General features: G+C 50.2%; 1 protein-coding gene across 6 annotated transcripts in view; it reads left to right on the top strand.

Moving 5' to 3' along the window:
- Positions 1-16973, top strand: part of MTIF2 (mitochondrial translational initiation factor 2) — an 857581-nt gene that overhangs the window by 622680 nt on the left and 217928 nt on the right. For 5 of the 6 annotated variants that reach the window (XM_069608244.1, XM_069608249.1, XM_069608245.1 and 2 more), the window contains one exon: positions 15831-15995. The exons of the other annotated variant lie outside the window; for it this stretch is intronic. In XM_069608244.1, the coding sequence (XP_069464345.1) occupies positions 15831-15995 (165 nt within the window). The remainder of the gene's footprint in view (positions 1-15830; positions 15996-16973) is intronic. 6 annotated transcript variants of the gene reach the window in all.

The following is a 16973-nucleotide window of genomic DNA, read 5'->3' as shown; positions in this document are numbered from 1 at the left end:
ATTTTCACGATTGCCTCCTCCGTGTTGTGCCTATGTTCCTCCTCCACCGTGTGGTACACGTCTATCCCACGGTACCAGAAAGAACGCACTGCCCATGGTACTTGTAGCACTGGTAGCCATTTCTCAGGGGTTCCCTTATAACTGCCAAGTGGAAACATACTATATTTCTGAGGATTCACTGCTATTCCAGACAGTCCTGCATATCTCTCCATCACCTCCAGTATGTACTCGAGATTTTCCTCTCGATGCCTTAAGTATATCAACAGATCATCTGCATATAAGGATATCAAGTGTTGTTCCCCCCCACCTCAATACTTATCGTATCATATTGTTGTCTGAGGTATATCGCTAGGGGCTCTAGAGCCAATACATAAAGCATCGGGGACCAAGGGCACCCCTGCCTAGTGCCTCTGCCAAGTTGCCATCTCTCAGATATTACTGATCCCGTTCTAACTCTGGCCAGTGGCTCACTGTATAGCACCTTTACCCACCTCATGTACCCAGGTCCCATCCCATATTTCTCCAAGGCCGCCAGCAGCCATGGCCCTTGACCGAGTCGAATGCTTTGACCGCGTCTAAGGACTCAATCGCCATTTCGCCTCCGGTCGCACTACCCCATTCAACCACCCATTGGAGTCGCCTATGGTTGTGGGTTATGTTCCTATTCGGGACATAGCCCGTCTGATCAGGGTGAATTAACTTGCTAATTACTCTTCGCAATCTGTTTGCCAGGACAGCCGTCAATATCTTACTGTCCTGGTTCAGCATCGAGAGAGGTCGGTAAGAGCCACAACTGTGCTCAGGTTTATAAGGCCTGGGGAGCGGTATAATGATCACCTCTCTGAGTGTTTCGGGTAACCGCCTTACCTCAAACGCTTCATTGAGCATTTCCAACATTGGGGGGGGGGGCACTTCTTCCTTGTATATTTTATAATATTCACTCGGGAGCCCATCCGCCCCTGGGGTCTTACAGGTAGGTAGCTGCCTCACCACTTCTTCCAACTCCTCTAGGGCGATTGGTGCATCTAGCTCTTCCCTCTCCTCCTCACTTATCATGGGTAGTCCTATGTCTTCTAACATTTCTAATATTTCCTCTTGGCCACCTCCCCTCTTGTCTGTATATAGCACCTTGTAATATTCTGCAAACTCCCTGTTAACTCCTTCTTGGGTGTCCACTACACCACCATCTTCTCTCATTATCGTTCTAATCGTGGGTCTGGGAGACTCGCTCTTATATAGCCATGCTAAAAGCCGTCCAGTTTTATCTCCTCCCGCATGCTGTCTCTCAATGTACTTTTTGTAGTTGAGATTGCAGAGCCTTTCCCAGTATTCTGCACATTTCTGCTGCAGCCTGAGAACTCGCTCCATGTCCTCGCATCCCCCTTTGAATGCTTCCTCCAATTCCTTTTCTGTTCTTTGTAGGTCAGCCAGAACTCCGCCCTGCATGCCTTTCGATTTCGCTATGGCAGCCCCTCGCATTACTACCTTAAAGGCTTCCCATAATGTGCCCGCCGAGTCAACGCTACCCGTATTTTCCTCAAAATAATTGGTGATCTCTTCTCTCATATCTTCTCTAGAAACGGGGTCCTTGAGCGCCTCCGCGCAGAGGCGCCACGTCGGGATCCGTGCCCTCGGGGGCCGGTATTGCCACCCAAAGACCAATGGCGAGTGATCTGAAAGGACCCTCGCCTTATATTCTATCTGAGTGGTCTTTGCTATCACATCCGACGTGGCAAAGATATAGTCTAGCCTCGTGTGTAGGTGCTGTGGGGCGGAGTAATGCGAATATTGTCTCTCCAGGGGATGTGTTGTTCTCCATACATCTGCCAGACGAAAATCATCTACCAGTGTCTGCAATACTTTCGCCGCTGGGGTGGGTCTATCCATTTTGCCATCCGATCTATCTATGTTAGGGTTCAGTACACAGTTAAAATCCCCACCCCAGACCACTGCGCTGCCCACACATATAGAGAGGCTGGTACACAGAGTCCTAAAATATGCTGCCGTGTTCTGATTGGGGGCATATGTGTTTACAATGTTTATCCCCTTATTTTCCGCCAGCCCCTTCAGCATGACCATCCTCCCATCTGTCTCCGCCACCTCCTGTAGAAGTTGAAACGGGACGTGTGGCACCACCCAGATTAGTACTCCTCTGGCATATACAGATTATGTCGAGCCTACCACCACCCCTTTCCATTTCTTCGCAACCAACTCCATCTTTTCCCGAGTCAAATGCGTTTCCTGCAGTAGCGCAATGTCTATTTTTTGCCTTCTTAGATACAGCATAGCCTTATTCCATTTTAAATAACTGTTAGGTCCCCTGACATTCCATGTGATTATTTTGAGATCCCCCATGACTCATTCGTTTCTCCCTTCTCCACCACTACCAGCTTCCGCCCTCCCGCGCGATACAGAATCAACCGTCTAATGTTTCTAAATAGTCTCATGTTCAAACTTAAACTCCCCACACACTGCACACAACCCTTCCCCTCCCCCCACCATACCCTGCCCCAACAAATGCCCAGCTCCATCCCTGGATCTCAGGCCCACCCGCATCTGGTCTTGTCTCGTGACCGAGGACTAGGACCCCGCAGGGCGTCACCGATTTCTAACAGTGACCTAACTAAGTGTACAACTAGGGGGTTCAGGGATAGTCTCTCTGGAGCTCCCACTCACCTGATAGGATCCGTTGGATGTAACTATTCCAATCAGCACATATATGCTGCAACACATTCCCCACAAGCTTTATTAAACACTATATTCAAGTCCCAATATCTTCATCTGAGTAGTCTTGTAGCATCTAACAGATCTTGCCAGCCTATATTTGTTACAACACATTCCCCACCAGCTTTATGTGATACTAAATTCTAGTCCCAATGTCTTATGTTATGTCGCCGGGGATGGCCCAGCTGCGTGCTACTTATCTTCTACGGCTCCCATCTGGATATCCAGTTCCTGCGGGCGACCCTGCATGTCCAGCCAATCCATAGCATCCTCCGGCGTCTCAAAAAACAGGGTTTTGTTCTTGTAGAACACTTTGAGTTTGGCCGGGTAGAGCAACATGTATCGGTGGCCGGCCTCTCTCAGCCTCCTTTTCACCGCCCCGAAGTTCATCCTGCTGCGCCGCACATGCAGAGTGTAGTCCGGGTAAGCCGTGATTTTCGCCGGCCCCCTTTCTATCGTTCCTCCCTTCCGGAAGAATTTGAGTATCTTCACCCGATCCCGTTAGTTCAAGATCTTTGCGATCAGCGGCCGTGGGGAGGCTCTTGGGGGCGGTCTCCTTGTCAAGGCTCTGTGCGCCCTCTCAACTGCAAACCCCTGGGATAGTGCACCGCCAGTTATTTCCTGCAGAAGCATGGATTCCACATATTCTGTTGGGTTAGGCCCCTCCATTTCTTCCGACAGGCCAACAATACGAACATTATTGCGTCTGGCACGCCCTTCTGACTCCTCCGCCCTGTTCTCCAGGTTGCCCACACGCTGCACGAGGGCATGGAGCTCCAATCCGTGGGCGACGCATGCCGCCATGTTCGGGGCCATCTCCTTTTCCAGGTTTCCAGTGCGCTCTGCAAGCGTCCGCACATCCTGTCTCAGCAGATTAAGTTCCTCTTGGACCGCTCCGATCCAGACCCACTTTCAAATCATTCATTGCCAGGCCCAATTTGGTCTCCCAAGCAATTTTCAAGTCTGCAATCGCTGCCAGCACCTCCTGGATCGTGCCCGGTGTCTCTGCCCCTGCAGCAATGGTGTCATTGCTTTTACCGCCCTATGCACCTGTAGACGTCTCGGCATAGGCCTCCAGCGTGGGCTGTTTGCTTTTGGGTCTGACCGTTTTGTTGGGCATCATGCAATGCTGTTTAGGTGTGGGCCGGAAGCGCCACCTCTCGCTCAAAAGTCTGTGCGGCGCCAGGTCACCCTAGGCGTATTCGGGGCCGTGTTGACTGTGTTCAGGTGTGTCCTTATCGCTCATCCCACACCTAGAATGGATTGGGTCCTCCCACGTACCGGCGCCCACGCTGTGTCGCTCCCCTGGCCTCCACTGTGTTTCCTCCAATCTCCCTCCGGTGCTCCGTGAGCCCCAAGGCTGTCTGGCCTGGGGTCTTGCCTCAGGTGTCTTCCTCACGCCCCTTGGTCAAGGAGGCCGCCCGATGCTGACTGTGGGCCAGCAAATGTCCCAAGCTCATCCGCCTTCACTGTCTCACTCCAGCAGCTCGCTGTGAGGTCCCATCAGGCCCAGCCCCTGTTCGCCCTCGACGGCGTATTCCTGTGCTCAGTTTGGGCCGCTTAATGCCTCGCCTCAGTGCCCCAGCTTGGGTGCAGCCCCACTTCGCCATGGGCCAGGGTGCTCTGTCTGTGCCCCTTGCTGGCTTCTCCGTCCACGAATGCCAGCTTGCGCTCCCTGGCCTCCCCCAGGGGCTCATATATGCCTTCTCAGGTTCTGTACCCTCTGGCTGCCACCCACAGCCTGTCTGCCTTTCACATACGTTGTTCAGACAAGCTGCTCCACGTAATACGCCCAAAGCTATTCGGGCTCTGCTATCTTCTACATGAGAGGCAGCCTCCGATACTTAGCACCACCACCGGTGTGTGACTCGCACTTCAGCGTTCCATCTGGTCTGTCCGTCCTCACCCTTCTCACGCGCCAGGGCCCCTTTACATATTTTCGCAGGCTGGGTCTCTTCACTTTGTCTACCGTGTCCCGCCTCAGGCTACTTTGAGGCTGTGGGAACGTCCCCCCACACTGCCTATTCTCTGTTTCTTTTACTGCAAGCCTGTTATTCGGGGGACGCCTGCCTGTGCCCGTCTGGGCTACCTGGTTGCCTGTTCTAGTCCCCTACGTTGTGCTCGCAAAACACAGAGCAACACGCTCCTCTCATGGGCTGCGTTACGCGGCTCTGCAGTGTCCGTGCCGCCAGGCGCATGTAATTCCGGCACCGGGACGTCCTTAATGTTCTCGTGTTTGTGGGGCGAGCCGCCTTTTGTTCATTCTTTATTTTATTTTTTAAAATTTCCTTTATATCCGCTGCCGTGTGACCGCAGCAGATCTATGCCTGGGATGACCTTGTTCCTTGCACTGTGTGCATTTATTATGCAGCCCCGGCAGAGCGCTGCTCTGTATGCCTCAGCTACAGACCGGAGCTTCCTTGCACGGCTTCCCCGCTGTCCCTCTAATCTGTCTTCATCAGGCTCACGTTGCTCGCTTGTGGAGGTCGCCTGCACCCACCTCTGCTGCCCGGTATTTGCGTGTGTTGGGCCGGGCGCATGAGACCTCCGTTTGCAAGCTTCTCCTCATGGGCGTCATGTAATGGGGATCGGGATCTGCACAGATGGCCAATGCGTTGCGGTGTCAGGGTCCCATTCGAGGCGGCGCCTTCGCCCCTCTGGCAGTTCTTCTAGCTTCAAGTCTTCAGGGGTCCGTTTCCCTGCTGGTATTGCGACGTGTGCCGAGCCAGCACTTGCACATGGGCAGCTTCTGTACTAGACTCGCCGCAAGTCTGTTTCACCGATGTCCGCCCCTGCCCTTTGTTCTTTGTTCAGGCCAGCCACCATTTTCCAGAGGAGCTTCACAATCCAGCTCGCCACTGTCTCACCTGTTACTGTGTATGCACAGCTCAGTTCGCCTCAGCAGAGCGTTCCTTCTGTTCCCCGCAGTTTCACACTACTGCATATATTTCTTTATGGCTTGGGCTGCAATTTAGCCATCAGTATTCTTAAGGATCACGGAAAGGATCGGCAGGAGACCCTTCAAGACATGTCCTATCTCATGGCTACTTAGCCACGCCCCCCTCTCGCTTAGCCTCTTTTAGGTGTTCCTCCGATGCCTGGATCGGTAACATTTGGAACAAATATAGGACCCTCGGGAGGAGATTCATCTTTATCGCATTGAGCCTCCCCATCCATGACAACTGCCCCTTCCCCCATAGGTCCATTTCTGAGAACAACTTATCAAACAAGGGGGGATAATTAGCGTGGCTCAAGTCTTCTCTGGGTCTAATGTTAACCCCCAAGTATTTCACCCCCTCCAATTGAACCTGTAGACCCAGTGGTTCCAATTCTTCTGCATTCCTAAGCCCTTCTAGAGGGTTTATAGTCATAATCTCGAATACAAATATGTCGAAAGTCAAAAAGTCGAAAAAAAAATGTCGAAAACAAAAATGTCGAATTTATTTTTTGATGTTTTTTTTCGAAATGGGGGGGTTCCCCCCCAACCCCCGTTTTTTCTTTTTTTTTTTTGTTTTTACCTATTTTTTTTATATAAACTAGAGCCCAAAAAAAAATATCCAAAAAAAAAATAATTCGACATTTTTTTTTTCGACATTTTTGATTCGACTTTTTTGCCATTCGAAATTTTGTATTCAATATTATGACTGGACACCCTTCTAGAGCAAACTGGAAGACCACTGATTTTCCTTTATTTACCTTGAATCCCGAGAGCCTCCCAAACTCTTCAATTACCGCCATGGCCATGGGGATGGACTGAACCGGGTTCGTTAGGTGTAGCATGACATCATATGCGTACAGCCCTAGTTTAAATTCTCTGTTACCAACCCAGATACCCTCGACCTGTGGAGTTCTTCTCAGATGCTCTTCCAGTATCTCCATCGTTAGAGCAAACAGGAGGAGTGACGGGGAACATCCCTGCCTCGCCCCCCTTTGTAGCGGGAAAGCCTGCGACAATCTCCCGTTAACTATGACCCTGGATGTTGGAGCTGCGGATAGTGCCTGAATACCCTGCTGGATCCCCTCCCCAAATCCACATTTCTGGAGTACCCCATAAAGGAAGCTGCAGTCCACCCGATCAAAAGCCTTTTCGGCGTCTATGGCCACCAGAATGGGGTCCTCCCTCCCCCTCTGCATCCCCCATAAGATGTAGTTGTTTGTGCAGGCTGACTGCCCCTTGCCGACTTAGGATAAACCCCACCTGATCTGAGTGGATTAGTCTCGGCATATGACCCTCCATTCGTGTGGCAAGTACTCTGGTAAAGATTTTTGCATCCACATTAAGCATGGAGATAGGCCGGTATGATTTACAGCTCTTTGGGTCTTTGTCCGCCTTTGGTATAACCATAACCAGAGCCTTTCCAAAGGACGGGGGTGCCCTCCCAGTGGCCATGATGTTAGTGAATAAGCTTGCCATGTACCGTGCCAGGGGCCCTGCAAAGGTCTTATAGAACCCTGCCGTGTATCCGTCTTCCCCAGGTGCCTTCCCCAGTGTAAGCCCCGCTATGGCTTTCAACACTTCTTCCTGTGTGATTGGCTTGTCTAATTCCATGACCTCTCCGCTCCAGAAGCTTTGCAGGGGCAATTCTGCCAAATATCCCTGCAGTGCTTCCGCGTCCGCCCCCCCCCTCTCCTATATAGGCTCTCGTAGAATGTGGCGAACTCGCTGGTTACTTCCCCAGCTCTGGAGCATAGCTGCCCTCGTCCTGAACCGCTGCCACCCACCTCTCAGCTCTCTGACCATGAAGTCTCGCCGCCAATAGTGCGTCGGCGTTATCCCCCTTCTCATAGTATCTTTGTTTCAGGTATTGTAAACTGGCCAACACCTTTCCCATCTCTATATCCCGTAACTCCAGAAATGTTTCCCTTGCTGATTTGAGATCCTCCTCCCTCTCCCCCTTACCTTCTACCCTTTCTAGATGACGGATCTCTCCCCAGAGGTTTCGGGCCAGGAGGCCTATAGTTCTCTTTTTGGAGACACCCTCCTTGATAAGGAGGCCCCTCCATGTTGCTTTCGCTGCATCCCATACCATACCATTTTCAACCTCCCGTTTCATTGAGGCAGAAGAATTCTTCAATCGCACTTTTCATTTCATCCGCAAAGGCAGTGTCCCTCAGGAGGAGGTCATTGCACTGCCAAAGGGATTCCCGGGGTCCCAAATCTATCAGGGTTACGTCCATCTCCACCATGTCGTGATCTGACCAACTAATCGGGAGGTGTTCGCATTTAGTGACCCTACTGATATGCTGCTGCTGTATGAATATATAGTCAATCCTTGTTCTGGATCCGTGGGCTGATGAGAAGAAGGTATAACACATCTCAGCCAGGTGACCATCCCACCACACGTCTATCAACCCGCGGTCCCACATGTAATCCACCAGTCCACGGTATGCAATTCCGCCCATACCCCCCGAGGAGGTGTGCTCACCAGTGTGGTCCATTTCTCCGTCTGCCCACATGTTAATATCTCCCCCTACTATGAGTAGGCCCTCCGTCCGATCAAGTATCTCCCCCGTGACTTCTCTCAAGAACTGCATTTGGCCAACATTCGGGCAATATATGGATGCTATGGTCACTCTAGAATTCTCTAGTCCCCGAAACCACCAGAGCCCTCCAATCTGCTCAACGCCAGACCACTGGATCCACCAATCTCCTTCTTCGATTAAGTAGGAACCCCCAGCCATCCCTTCTTAAAAGACCCGAAGCCCAAAAGACCTGCCCAATGGGTCTCCCTGGGATGCATCATTCCTCCCTCTGTACTATTCGAGTCTCCTGTACCAGGAGCAGGTCTAGATCCCCGTTCTGCATTTCCTTCCCCAGCAAGGAACGTTTAGTGGGGGAGTTCAGGCCTTTAACATTGAGATCCCATCTTGAGAACCTCCGCCTGGCCGCCTATATCAGGGTGCATCATTCGGAACCATGATTTCCCTTCTAGACCACTCGGTTATCAACAAGACAGACTTTTCCATTTCTACTTCAGCTCTGCCTTTCCATATCGAAACTCTGGAGTCCACCTTGCCCCCTAAACCCCTCCCAGCCACCCAAAATGTGTCTTACGTGAGACGCCCACACTAAGGTGAGCCACTAAGGAAGAAGTCTTGTCTCCCTTGTTGTCTCCAATGCCCCCTCTTTTCCCCCCGGTGGTAGTTCTGCACATTTACACATTTAGCTTCCCCCCTTTTCCACTGGCCTGCGATTCCCTTTACTTCATTCCTTGTCTCCATTCTCCTTCTGTGGGGCCTGTTCAGCTTCTTAAATTTCCCAACCGCATTGCATCTTTTTTTGTGGTCTGCGGGCCCAGAGGCCCTCGTCGCTTCTGCGAAGCCACCTCAACCCCCTCCTGTTCCATGGCCATGTCTTCGCCCTTGAGGACCTGAAGCACCTGCTGTGCCTCCTGGCCAGTGGCCCCTCGGCAGTCCACCTCTCCGCGTTTGAATGTCAGGGGAAAGGGAAAGGACAAACAGTAAAGGATGCCCTTATCGGTCAGCCATTGCGTGAGCGGTCGTCAGTCTCTGCGGCGGGACAACGTTAGGCTCGACAGGTCCTGGAACACCCTAATCGTGTCGCCTTCATACAGGAAGCTCCCCAGGCGCTTTGCTTTTTTTTTTCGAAAACTTCCATCTTCCCCCCTATATCTGAGGAAGCGAACTACTATGGACCTTGGGCCTTTCCCACCACTGCCTCCGCCTCTGTGGGCTCTTTCCAGCTGCACCTCTTTACCTCCTTCCAGGGCAAACAGTTGATTTATCAGGCCTTGTACCTTCCGTCCTACTTCTGTTGTTGACTCCCCCCTCTGCTCTTTCACCCCCAGAATGTGTAGGTTGTTGGGCTTCTCTCTGTTTTCTAAATCGTCCATCTTCAACAATGTTTCTTCCTCGTGCATTGCGATGTCTGCCAATCGTGCCTCATATTTCATGTTGAGGATGTCCACCTGTACTTGATTGTTCTCCATCCCCTCCATCTTGTCCTATAATTTATCAACCCTGAGCCTGAGGTTGCAAATTGATGCTTGGATTCTCGTCCTGATTGCCTTAATCTCCTGGAATATGTCCCTCAGGTCTTCTCTGGTCAGGGTTGGGTTGGGCGCACCTCCCCCAATCGCCATCTCAGTGGGTCGGAAGGGGTTCCCTCCTGGGTGTTCCCCGACCGTCTCTGGAAGCGTTGTAAGGACTGGGCCCACGCCGGGACCCCTCCTGTGGTCGCAATCTGCTCTCGTGGCTCCTCCAGGACGACTCCTTGCTCCCCCTGCATGTTGCAGCCCCCTTTCCTCCTTGGTTGGGAGAAGCTTGTGTACGTGACTCTGAGTTCGCCTGATGCGTCTCTGGCTATTCCAACTTAAGCTCTATGGGGCTACGCCCTTGTGTATTGGGGCTACTGCCTGAGGTTGTGACTCCCGGGGAGGGGGGCACACCCCACACGTTGCCTTGTGGGTCCTGGCCACGCAGCAGGCCTTGTCGCCACCACACCCCAGCTCCTCCTTCCTTCTGTGAGGGTATGCTTGTGTCCAGGCGCTGGTTCTGGGACCGGCCTTCCCTTGTCTCCTCAGGCTATGGCCCTCAAGTCGGAATTCACTGATGCGGCTGGGGGCAGTCCCTCTGCAATTTATAGTGGCCTTTTCTCCTCTCGTGCCTGTTTGTGGCCCCTCAGTTATTACACGTGGCTCTCCCTGCGTGGTGACATGTAGGGTGGTTTCCCCCTCAGTACTTCTGGGCTCAGGGTCCACCACCTTGGGGCAGGTCCTGGCGACCCTAGGGGTCACCCCCTCTGATTTCCTCCTCTGGTCTTCCCACATTGTAGTATGATCTCACCTTCCTCCTGTGCCACGTGGGCGCGTGCCATCGGCTTCACAGCGGCATTCTCTCCCCCTTGCCTGGAGTCCCTCAGTGCTCAGGTCCCCACGGCTCCTCCTCGGCTAACTCACCTGGTCTCCTGTCCCTGTGGTTTGTCGGCGCTCCTCCGCCGGTTCGCCTGTTTGCTCTGTGGCGTAACCTGCTTCCCGCCACTCTCCCTGCCACGCGCATCTCGGGTGCACCATGCTGCCAGAAGCCGGGGGTTCACTCGGACAGGCCTGCGCCCCTCCAGCACCCCGTTGACACCACAATTGGTCTGCTTGCCTCAGTTTCCCGCTGGGGTAGCCTCTGTGTGTCCTTGTTGTCTTCCGTGCCTTTCCTGTGGCACTTTGGGTGATCGGATCTGGAGTTCCGTTTGCCCCCGTGGGATTGTACTTCAAGCTGCTACCTCCAGCACAGGTCCCTGGTTTCTGATCCTTTCTAAAAACCTACGCACCCCCTGTGGGCATCAATGGTGGGTGGAGGGGTGCCGCGTATGGTAAAGCCTTCTTCTCAGCTCCGGCCTCCGGCTGTCTGAAGCCTCGCTGCTTACCAGGGAACCCCCCCTGGGCATCAGTGGTGGGTGGATGGTTGCCACGTATGGTACGGCCTTCTTCTCGGCTCCGGCCTCCGGGGCCTCGCTGCTTACCAGCGCCTTTTGCTCCGCTGGAGGCAAGGACCCTCCGCAGCCCACGACACCACCTAGGTTGCTGGGGCTCAGGGTGGGTGCAAGGCGGCCCAGCACTGCACCGGAGGGAGGGATCAATTCCGCAGGCCCAACGGCTCGGAATGGAGCTGACTCCTCACGCGATCATCCCAGTCCGCGCCCCATAGCGGTCTCTTTATCTTTTTTAAACAGTGTAAACGTGAACAAAAGAAACAAAGAAAACACATATGGGAAAGGTATCGGAAAATCTACAGTCCCCATGAGACCTTGCAGCTTAGTGGTCCTGAGTCTCTCCCCCTTACAAATGCCTTTTGCTCTAGGTCCCTTCCTCTTCTTATTTGCTGCACCTACAGCCAAGTACCCTATTGCCTGAATTAACACATGTTTACATGTATTTTACATTATTGACTGTAAATATAAATAGAGTGCAGCGAACGTTGTAAGTGCAAGATTGTAACCATGTGTTCCCTCATAGTGCGGCGTTAATAGACTCTGTGTTTAATCGTATTTCTTATTTCCGCCACGTAGTATTCCACTTTCGATATTGGCAAGTGTTTCAAACATTAGAACAGCTGGCAGACCGGACCTGCGAGCGATCACACTTGCGCGGGGCTCCGGTCTGCAATTTCTCAGCTGACGTACTTAACGCTATGGATTCAACCTCACAGCTGGCCACATAAGCTGGTGATGCATTAGTTGGCAAGCCGTGCATGCGCGATGCAGTCATTTCACTCTAACGTTCCGTTAGGATCAAGATCAGAATTTCCTTCGCTCTAGAGGCAGCCGGACCGTTTAAAGAACCGCAATCCTAGCGTTTCGGCTGCATTCTAGAGGTGAAGAGTGAATTTTATTACAAAGATTTTTTAAAAAACACAGCTCATACTGCGACTAGCAGTGCCAACCTCCACCAATAACAAACCTGAAAAATGGCTTACAGCATGGGTGAAGAGGTGTAGAGCGAAAGCAGCGAACAAGACCAAGACCTAGGAAAAGGAGACATGGAAGAAGAGGAGATAGACCTCTCCCAGAGTTTAAAAAAAGTGTTGGGGGACTCCCTAGTACGAGCAGTGGCTCAGGGAGTCAAACCCCTGCAGGACAGGTTACAAGTCCTTGAAGACATTTTGGCCAAAAAAGCTGCCATACCTGATGACCTCCACAGAAAAGCCTCTAGAGCACAAGACAAAGGGGAGCAAAGCATCCCGGAAGAGGAAACACTCTTCTACTCCCCAGGGCTCTGAAATGGGTAGGACAAAGAAGCCCCAGGAGACGGCTGACACATTTAACAGACTGAAGAGTGCATTTTTAGCCAAGTGTGCCTTGTCAAGCCTCGTACCTCCTACCCCAGCGGCGAAAAACATAGGGGAAGTTCTCATCATCAGATGAGTTCGTTCAGGAAGAACAGGAGGATGATATTAAAAGCGTTGGGAAAGCGAGCATTAGCTTGCAGAGAAAATTAACCTGCGAAGCAAAAGCCAGCAAAGTGTAGAGCCCCCAAGATGAGGAAGACATGTCTGACATGTTTGAGCCAGATACAGTCAGACACCCTAGGTCTACAGAGTGGGCTTTGTCACCGAGAGTGGCGTTCTACATGGCACAAAAGATGAGAAAGCCCTTGGAGAAAGACACTAGATTCTGCCTCAGAGCAGAATGTACAAGACCCGAACTGACGGGGAAAGTAGCAGACACCCCGGAACTGGACCCCAAAATGCTCACCTTTGTCACAAAGGCAGGGAAGGACACCAGGAAAAGCATGGACAGCGCTTGGAGGACCTGACAGGACCCATCGCAAAAATAATTGACCTGGCAGAAAGGACTAACGACACAGGGGAGCCAGTATACCCATTCATCCTGGCAGGTTGGGCCCAATGAGCAGTATGCATGGTCCGAAATGCGAACTGCGCAATCTCGTCCGAAAGACACAGATCAATGCTCTTAAAGTTCGACAATAAGTTGGGAGACCTGGCCTCTTTTTTTTTTTATTTATTTTTTTTTAAACTTTTATTTATTCAGCTTGGTAACACAGGTACATGTGAGTAACGTAAGGGGCATATACAAACAAAACAAAGCAGGCATTACAGATACAAAAAATCGGGAAAAAGAATCATCTCGTGCACATGGGGGATACATTAGGGGTGGATACAGGGCTAGGTGAAGGACAATTCAAGAACCAGACGGGGAGGAGCGAGAGGAGAGGGGTGGGGATGCAGGGTTTGAATCGGTGTCAGAGGGAGACATAAATGAGCGAAACTTCAACCAAATATCACTAGGCCTAGAGTGGGCTGGCTGTTGTACCGCCCAGGATTCCTCGGTATCAGAAGCCCATGTAACCGCCCTGAGCCACTGAGCGTGCGTAGCAGCGGTAGGCCGGAGCCAGCAAAGTAGGATTGCACGCACAGCTAGTAGCATACAGAGGCCAGCCAGCTTCCTGGAATCACAGTGGAGCTCTGGGAAGTCATGGAATAGGCACTTCATTGGGGATGGGGCGATGGGGTGTTCAAGGATGGCCGAGATGGTAGAGCATACTGCGCTCCAGAATTGAGTGAGGCGGGGACAGGACCAGATCATGTGGATATAGCCAGCATCGTTGTAGCCACATCTAGGGCACCTAGGGGAGACATCGTTCGAGATACGATGCAGCCTGGTCGGAGTATTATGGTACCTGTGGAGTAGCTTAAATTGAATCAGTTTGAATCAGGAGTTGAAAGAGACCCCGTGGATGCGTGAGCACATATGGGTCCATTGATCGTCGGTCATTTCCAGGCCAAGGTCAACCCCCCAGGAGTGTTTTAATTTAGAGAATGCGGGAGGCGATCCGGCCTGCACCAAGGAGTACAGCCTGGAGATTTTGCCCCTCATGGGGGAGGGTGTGTATAGTTCAGTGATTGCAGGCTCATCGGGTGGCAGACCTGGCCTCTTATGAGACTGGAGAGGCAGCGCAGGGTCTCCTCTTTGGAGACTAATTTGTAAAGTAGTAGAAAGTATTGCTCCACACTTCAGGAACTGCGCCACACTTGGTACTGGTGAAAAGGTTTGTATTTATTGTACTGCCCTTTACGGATAACACGTGTTTCGACACACCAGTGTCCTTTTCAAATCAGGGCTAATAACAAAACTATGTTCCAAATCTAAAGTTCCAATTTGATGAAACAAAATATCACGGGATGAATCCCCCTTCAAGTCACACGAAATCTCCTGCCTTCTGGTGTGTCGAAACACGCATTATCCGTAAAGGGCAATACAATAAATACAAACCTTTTCAACAGTACTGTAGTGTGGCGCAGTTCCTGAAGTGTGGAGCAATACTTTCTACTGTGTTTTCAAGGGGACGGGGTCCAAGCCCCTTCATTTGCCCCACACAAACTGCAACATAAGTTTAAATTGCAATAACAGCCAGGCGCATGGGAATGTTTTTAGTGGGTACAAAACAAAACCCCGGAACTCATTTGTAAAGTAGATGAATACATTTGTCGGAACATTCACTGCCTTAGAAAAAGCGCAAGCTTCTATAAGAAAAGTCTTCCCAGCAAGAGTTTTTGCAGGGGCCGATCGAATGGCCGATTCAACACAAACAGAAGTACTAGGAGACGAGGCAGCAGGATGCCTTTTTCCCCAACAGAGGCAGAGGATGCAGAGGCTGCAGGGGGCGAGGATACTACAGGCATCAAAACAATACCACAGGTGACTCCAGTAGAGGGCGGGACATTACTTTCTTTACCCAGTTGGCACGAGCTGTCTTCAGACGCGTTGGTACTGCAAACCGTACAAGGTTTCGAGTTGGAGGTCCTAGAAACTCCAGAGCAGCATACTCCTCCACCGCGCATGCAAATCTCACGGACAGAGAGTGTGTTATTAGACTCCGAAATACAAGCCCTATCGCAGAAAAATGCCATAGAGAGAGCGTGACCACACACATCAGGTTTTCTAGCAACATGTTCTGAGTCCACCGCAAAGGCAAGGTGCGACCAGTCATCAATTTAAAAGAGCTAAACATTTGGTTAGCGTACAGACACTTCAAGATGGAAGGAATCCATCTGCTAGGAGACCTACTCAGAAAGAACGATTGGCTAACACGCCTAGTTTTAAAAGACGCATATCTAACAGTGCCCATAGCAGTACAATACCGCCCTTCTTGAGATTCATCTGGAGAGGAAAGGTATGGCAGTTCAAGAGTCTTCCGTTCGGTCTAGCCTCAGCAACAGTTTGACATGTTCACATCTCATTAAGAGACTCTAATAAACCCTCTGAGGTTAAGTTCATCAATGTAAATGAGGTTCCATCTGATGACACATTCCAAATAAATTTTTTGTTTAGCACATATTGCACAACTTTGCTATGTCTAGCCTTTTCTTGCGGTCACCTGATCATTATTTTACGTATTTGGCTTAGAATGCAGAATTCAATCAGAGTTTAGCATTTCATGTTAATTTGTTCTGTTAGACATTGCTGAATCCAACTGTTTGTTATTGCATCATAAGCAAACTCTGCATTACGGTGCCATGTACACATCTATGTTAGTTTTCTAAATGATGACAAGGTGGTATAATGGTTTTAATCAATCAAACCAGTGAAACTTAATCTCTTTTATAAGCATGCAAATTACATATTTTACTAGGCATTGTCTATGGCTTCAACGTGAACGCAAACAAAGCAGTTCTGCAGCAAGCTGAAAAGAAAGGAGTTCAAATCAAGCTTCATAAAGTTATCTACCATCTTATCGAAGATTTAAAGGAGGAACTAAGTAATATATTGCCACCAATCATAGAAGACCATGTTATAGGTATGTTTTCTTGTTCTGCTGTTACTATTAAGAGTCTTCAGAAGGTAAAAGTAAGTTCATCCATATGATTTTATGTGATAGATCAGATGATGTCACAATTGAAATTGACTAGTCACACAATTGAAATGTAGTAGTCATTAAATGTGCAATTTGTTGTTTGTTTTGTCAGGACCCTCAGGTGAAACATGGGGTTTCAGGATGCAAGTGATAGTTAAGCATATACAAGACTACACTCACTTCTATCATGCAGTAAGGTATTGGACAAAACGGAATAACAATTGTGGGGCATGATATCCTAAGGGAAGCAATCTGTAACATGTGTTATTGGCCTACATACTAATATATGGAGGGCAAGGGATGGTAACACCAGCTACAGCACTTCCTCCTGGGCTGTTATACCATTTTAGTTTGGCTTAATAACAAACGGACAGTAAAAACTGGTTAGAAACAAAAACCATTTGGAGGAGGTGCTCAGAGCGTTGCAGCAAGCATTATCCTGGTGGAATGTTGGCTAAGCGAGACACTGAGCATTAAGGCACAATATTGGGAGAGAAAAATCAAGCTTTATAACAGTGGTAAAGCCCTCTGCTGGCCCATTGTTTTCAATGGTTTGCCAACATTTAAATATTGTAATTAATCGTAATTAATAGTTTGCATAATCAAGAGCTACTTGTAGTGCCTTACTACAAATATCTAGGTCTTCCATTTTCAGAAACACTGAACGATGATATATATCGTGTCACACTTGATGCAAAAAATCGCTCGCTAATATCACAAGCCAAAATTTTAATGTTTAAATACGGCAAATTCACACTAACTCACGTAATTGCCTTTTTCCAGCAAAAAGTAACTCCCATTCTAATTTATGGAGCAGAGACCGTAGCTCCAAAGTCAAGAACTTTTTGGGACCGCCTTGAATCTCAATTCTGGAAAGGCTTTTTGAGATTACCGCAATCAACCCCAATTGCAATGATTCGT

This window comes from Ambystoma mexicanum, chromosome 4q (genome assembly GCF_040938575.1).
Source record: "Ambystoma mexicanum isolate Mex_15411 chromosome 4q, UKY_AmexF1_1, whole genome shotgun sequence".
Classification (NCBI taxonomy): domain Eukaryota; kingdom Metazoa; phylum Chordata; class Amphibia; order Caudata; family Ambystomatidae; genus Ambystoma; species Ambystoma mexicanum.
The sequence above is the reverse complement of the archived record's forward strand: the minus strand, read 5'-3'. Positions and strand labels throughout refer to the sequence as shown.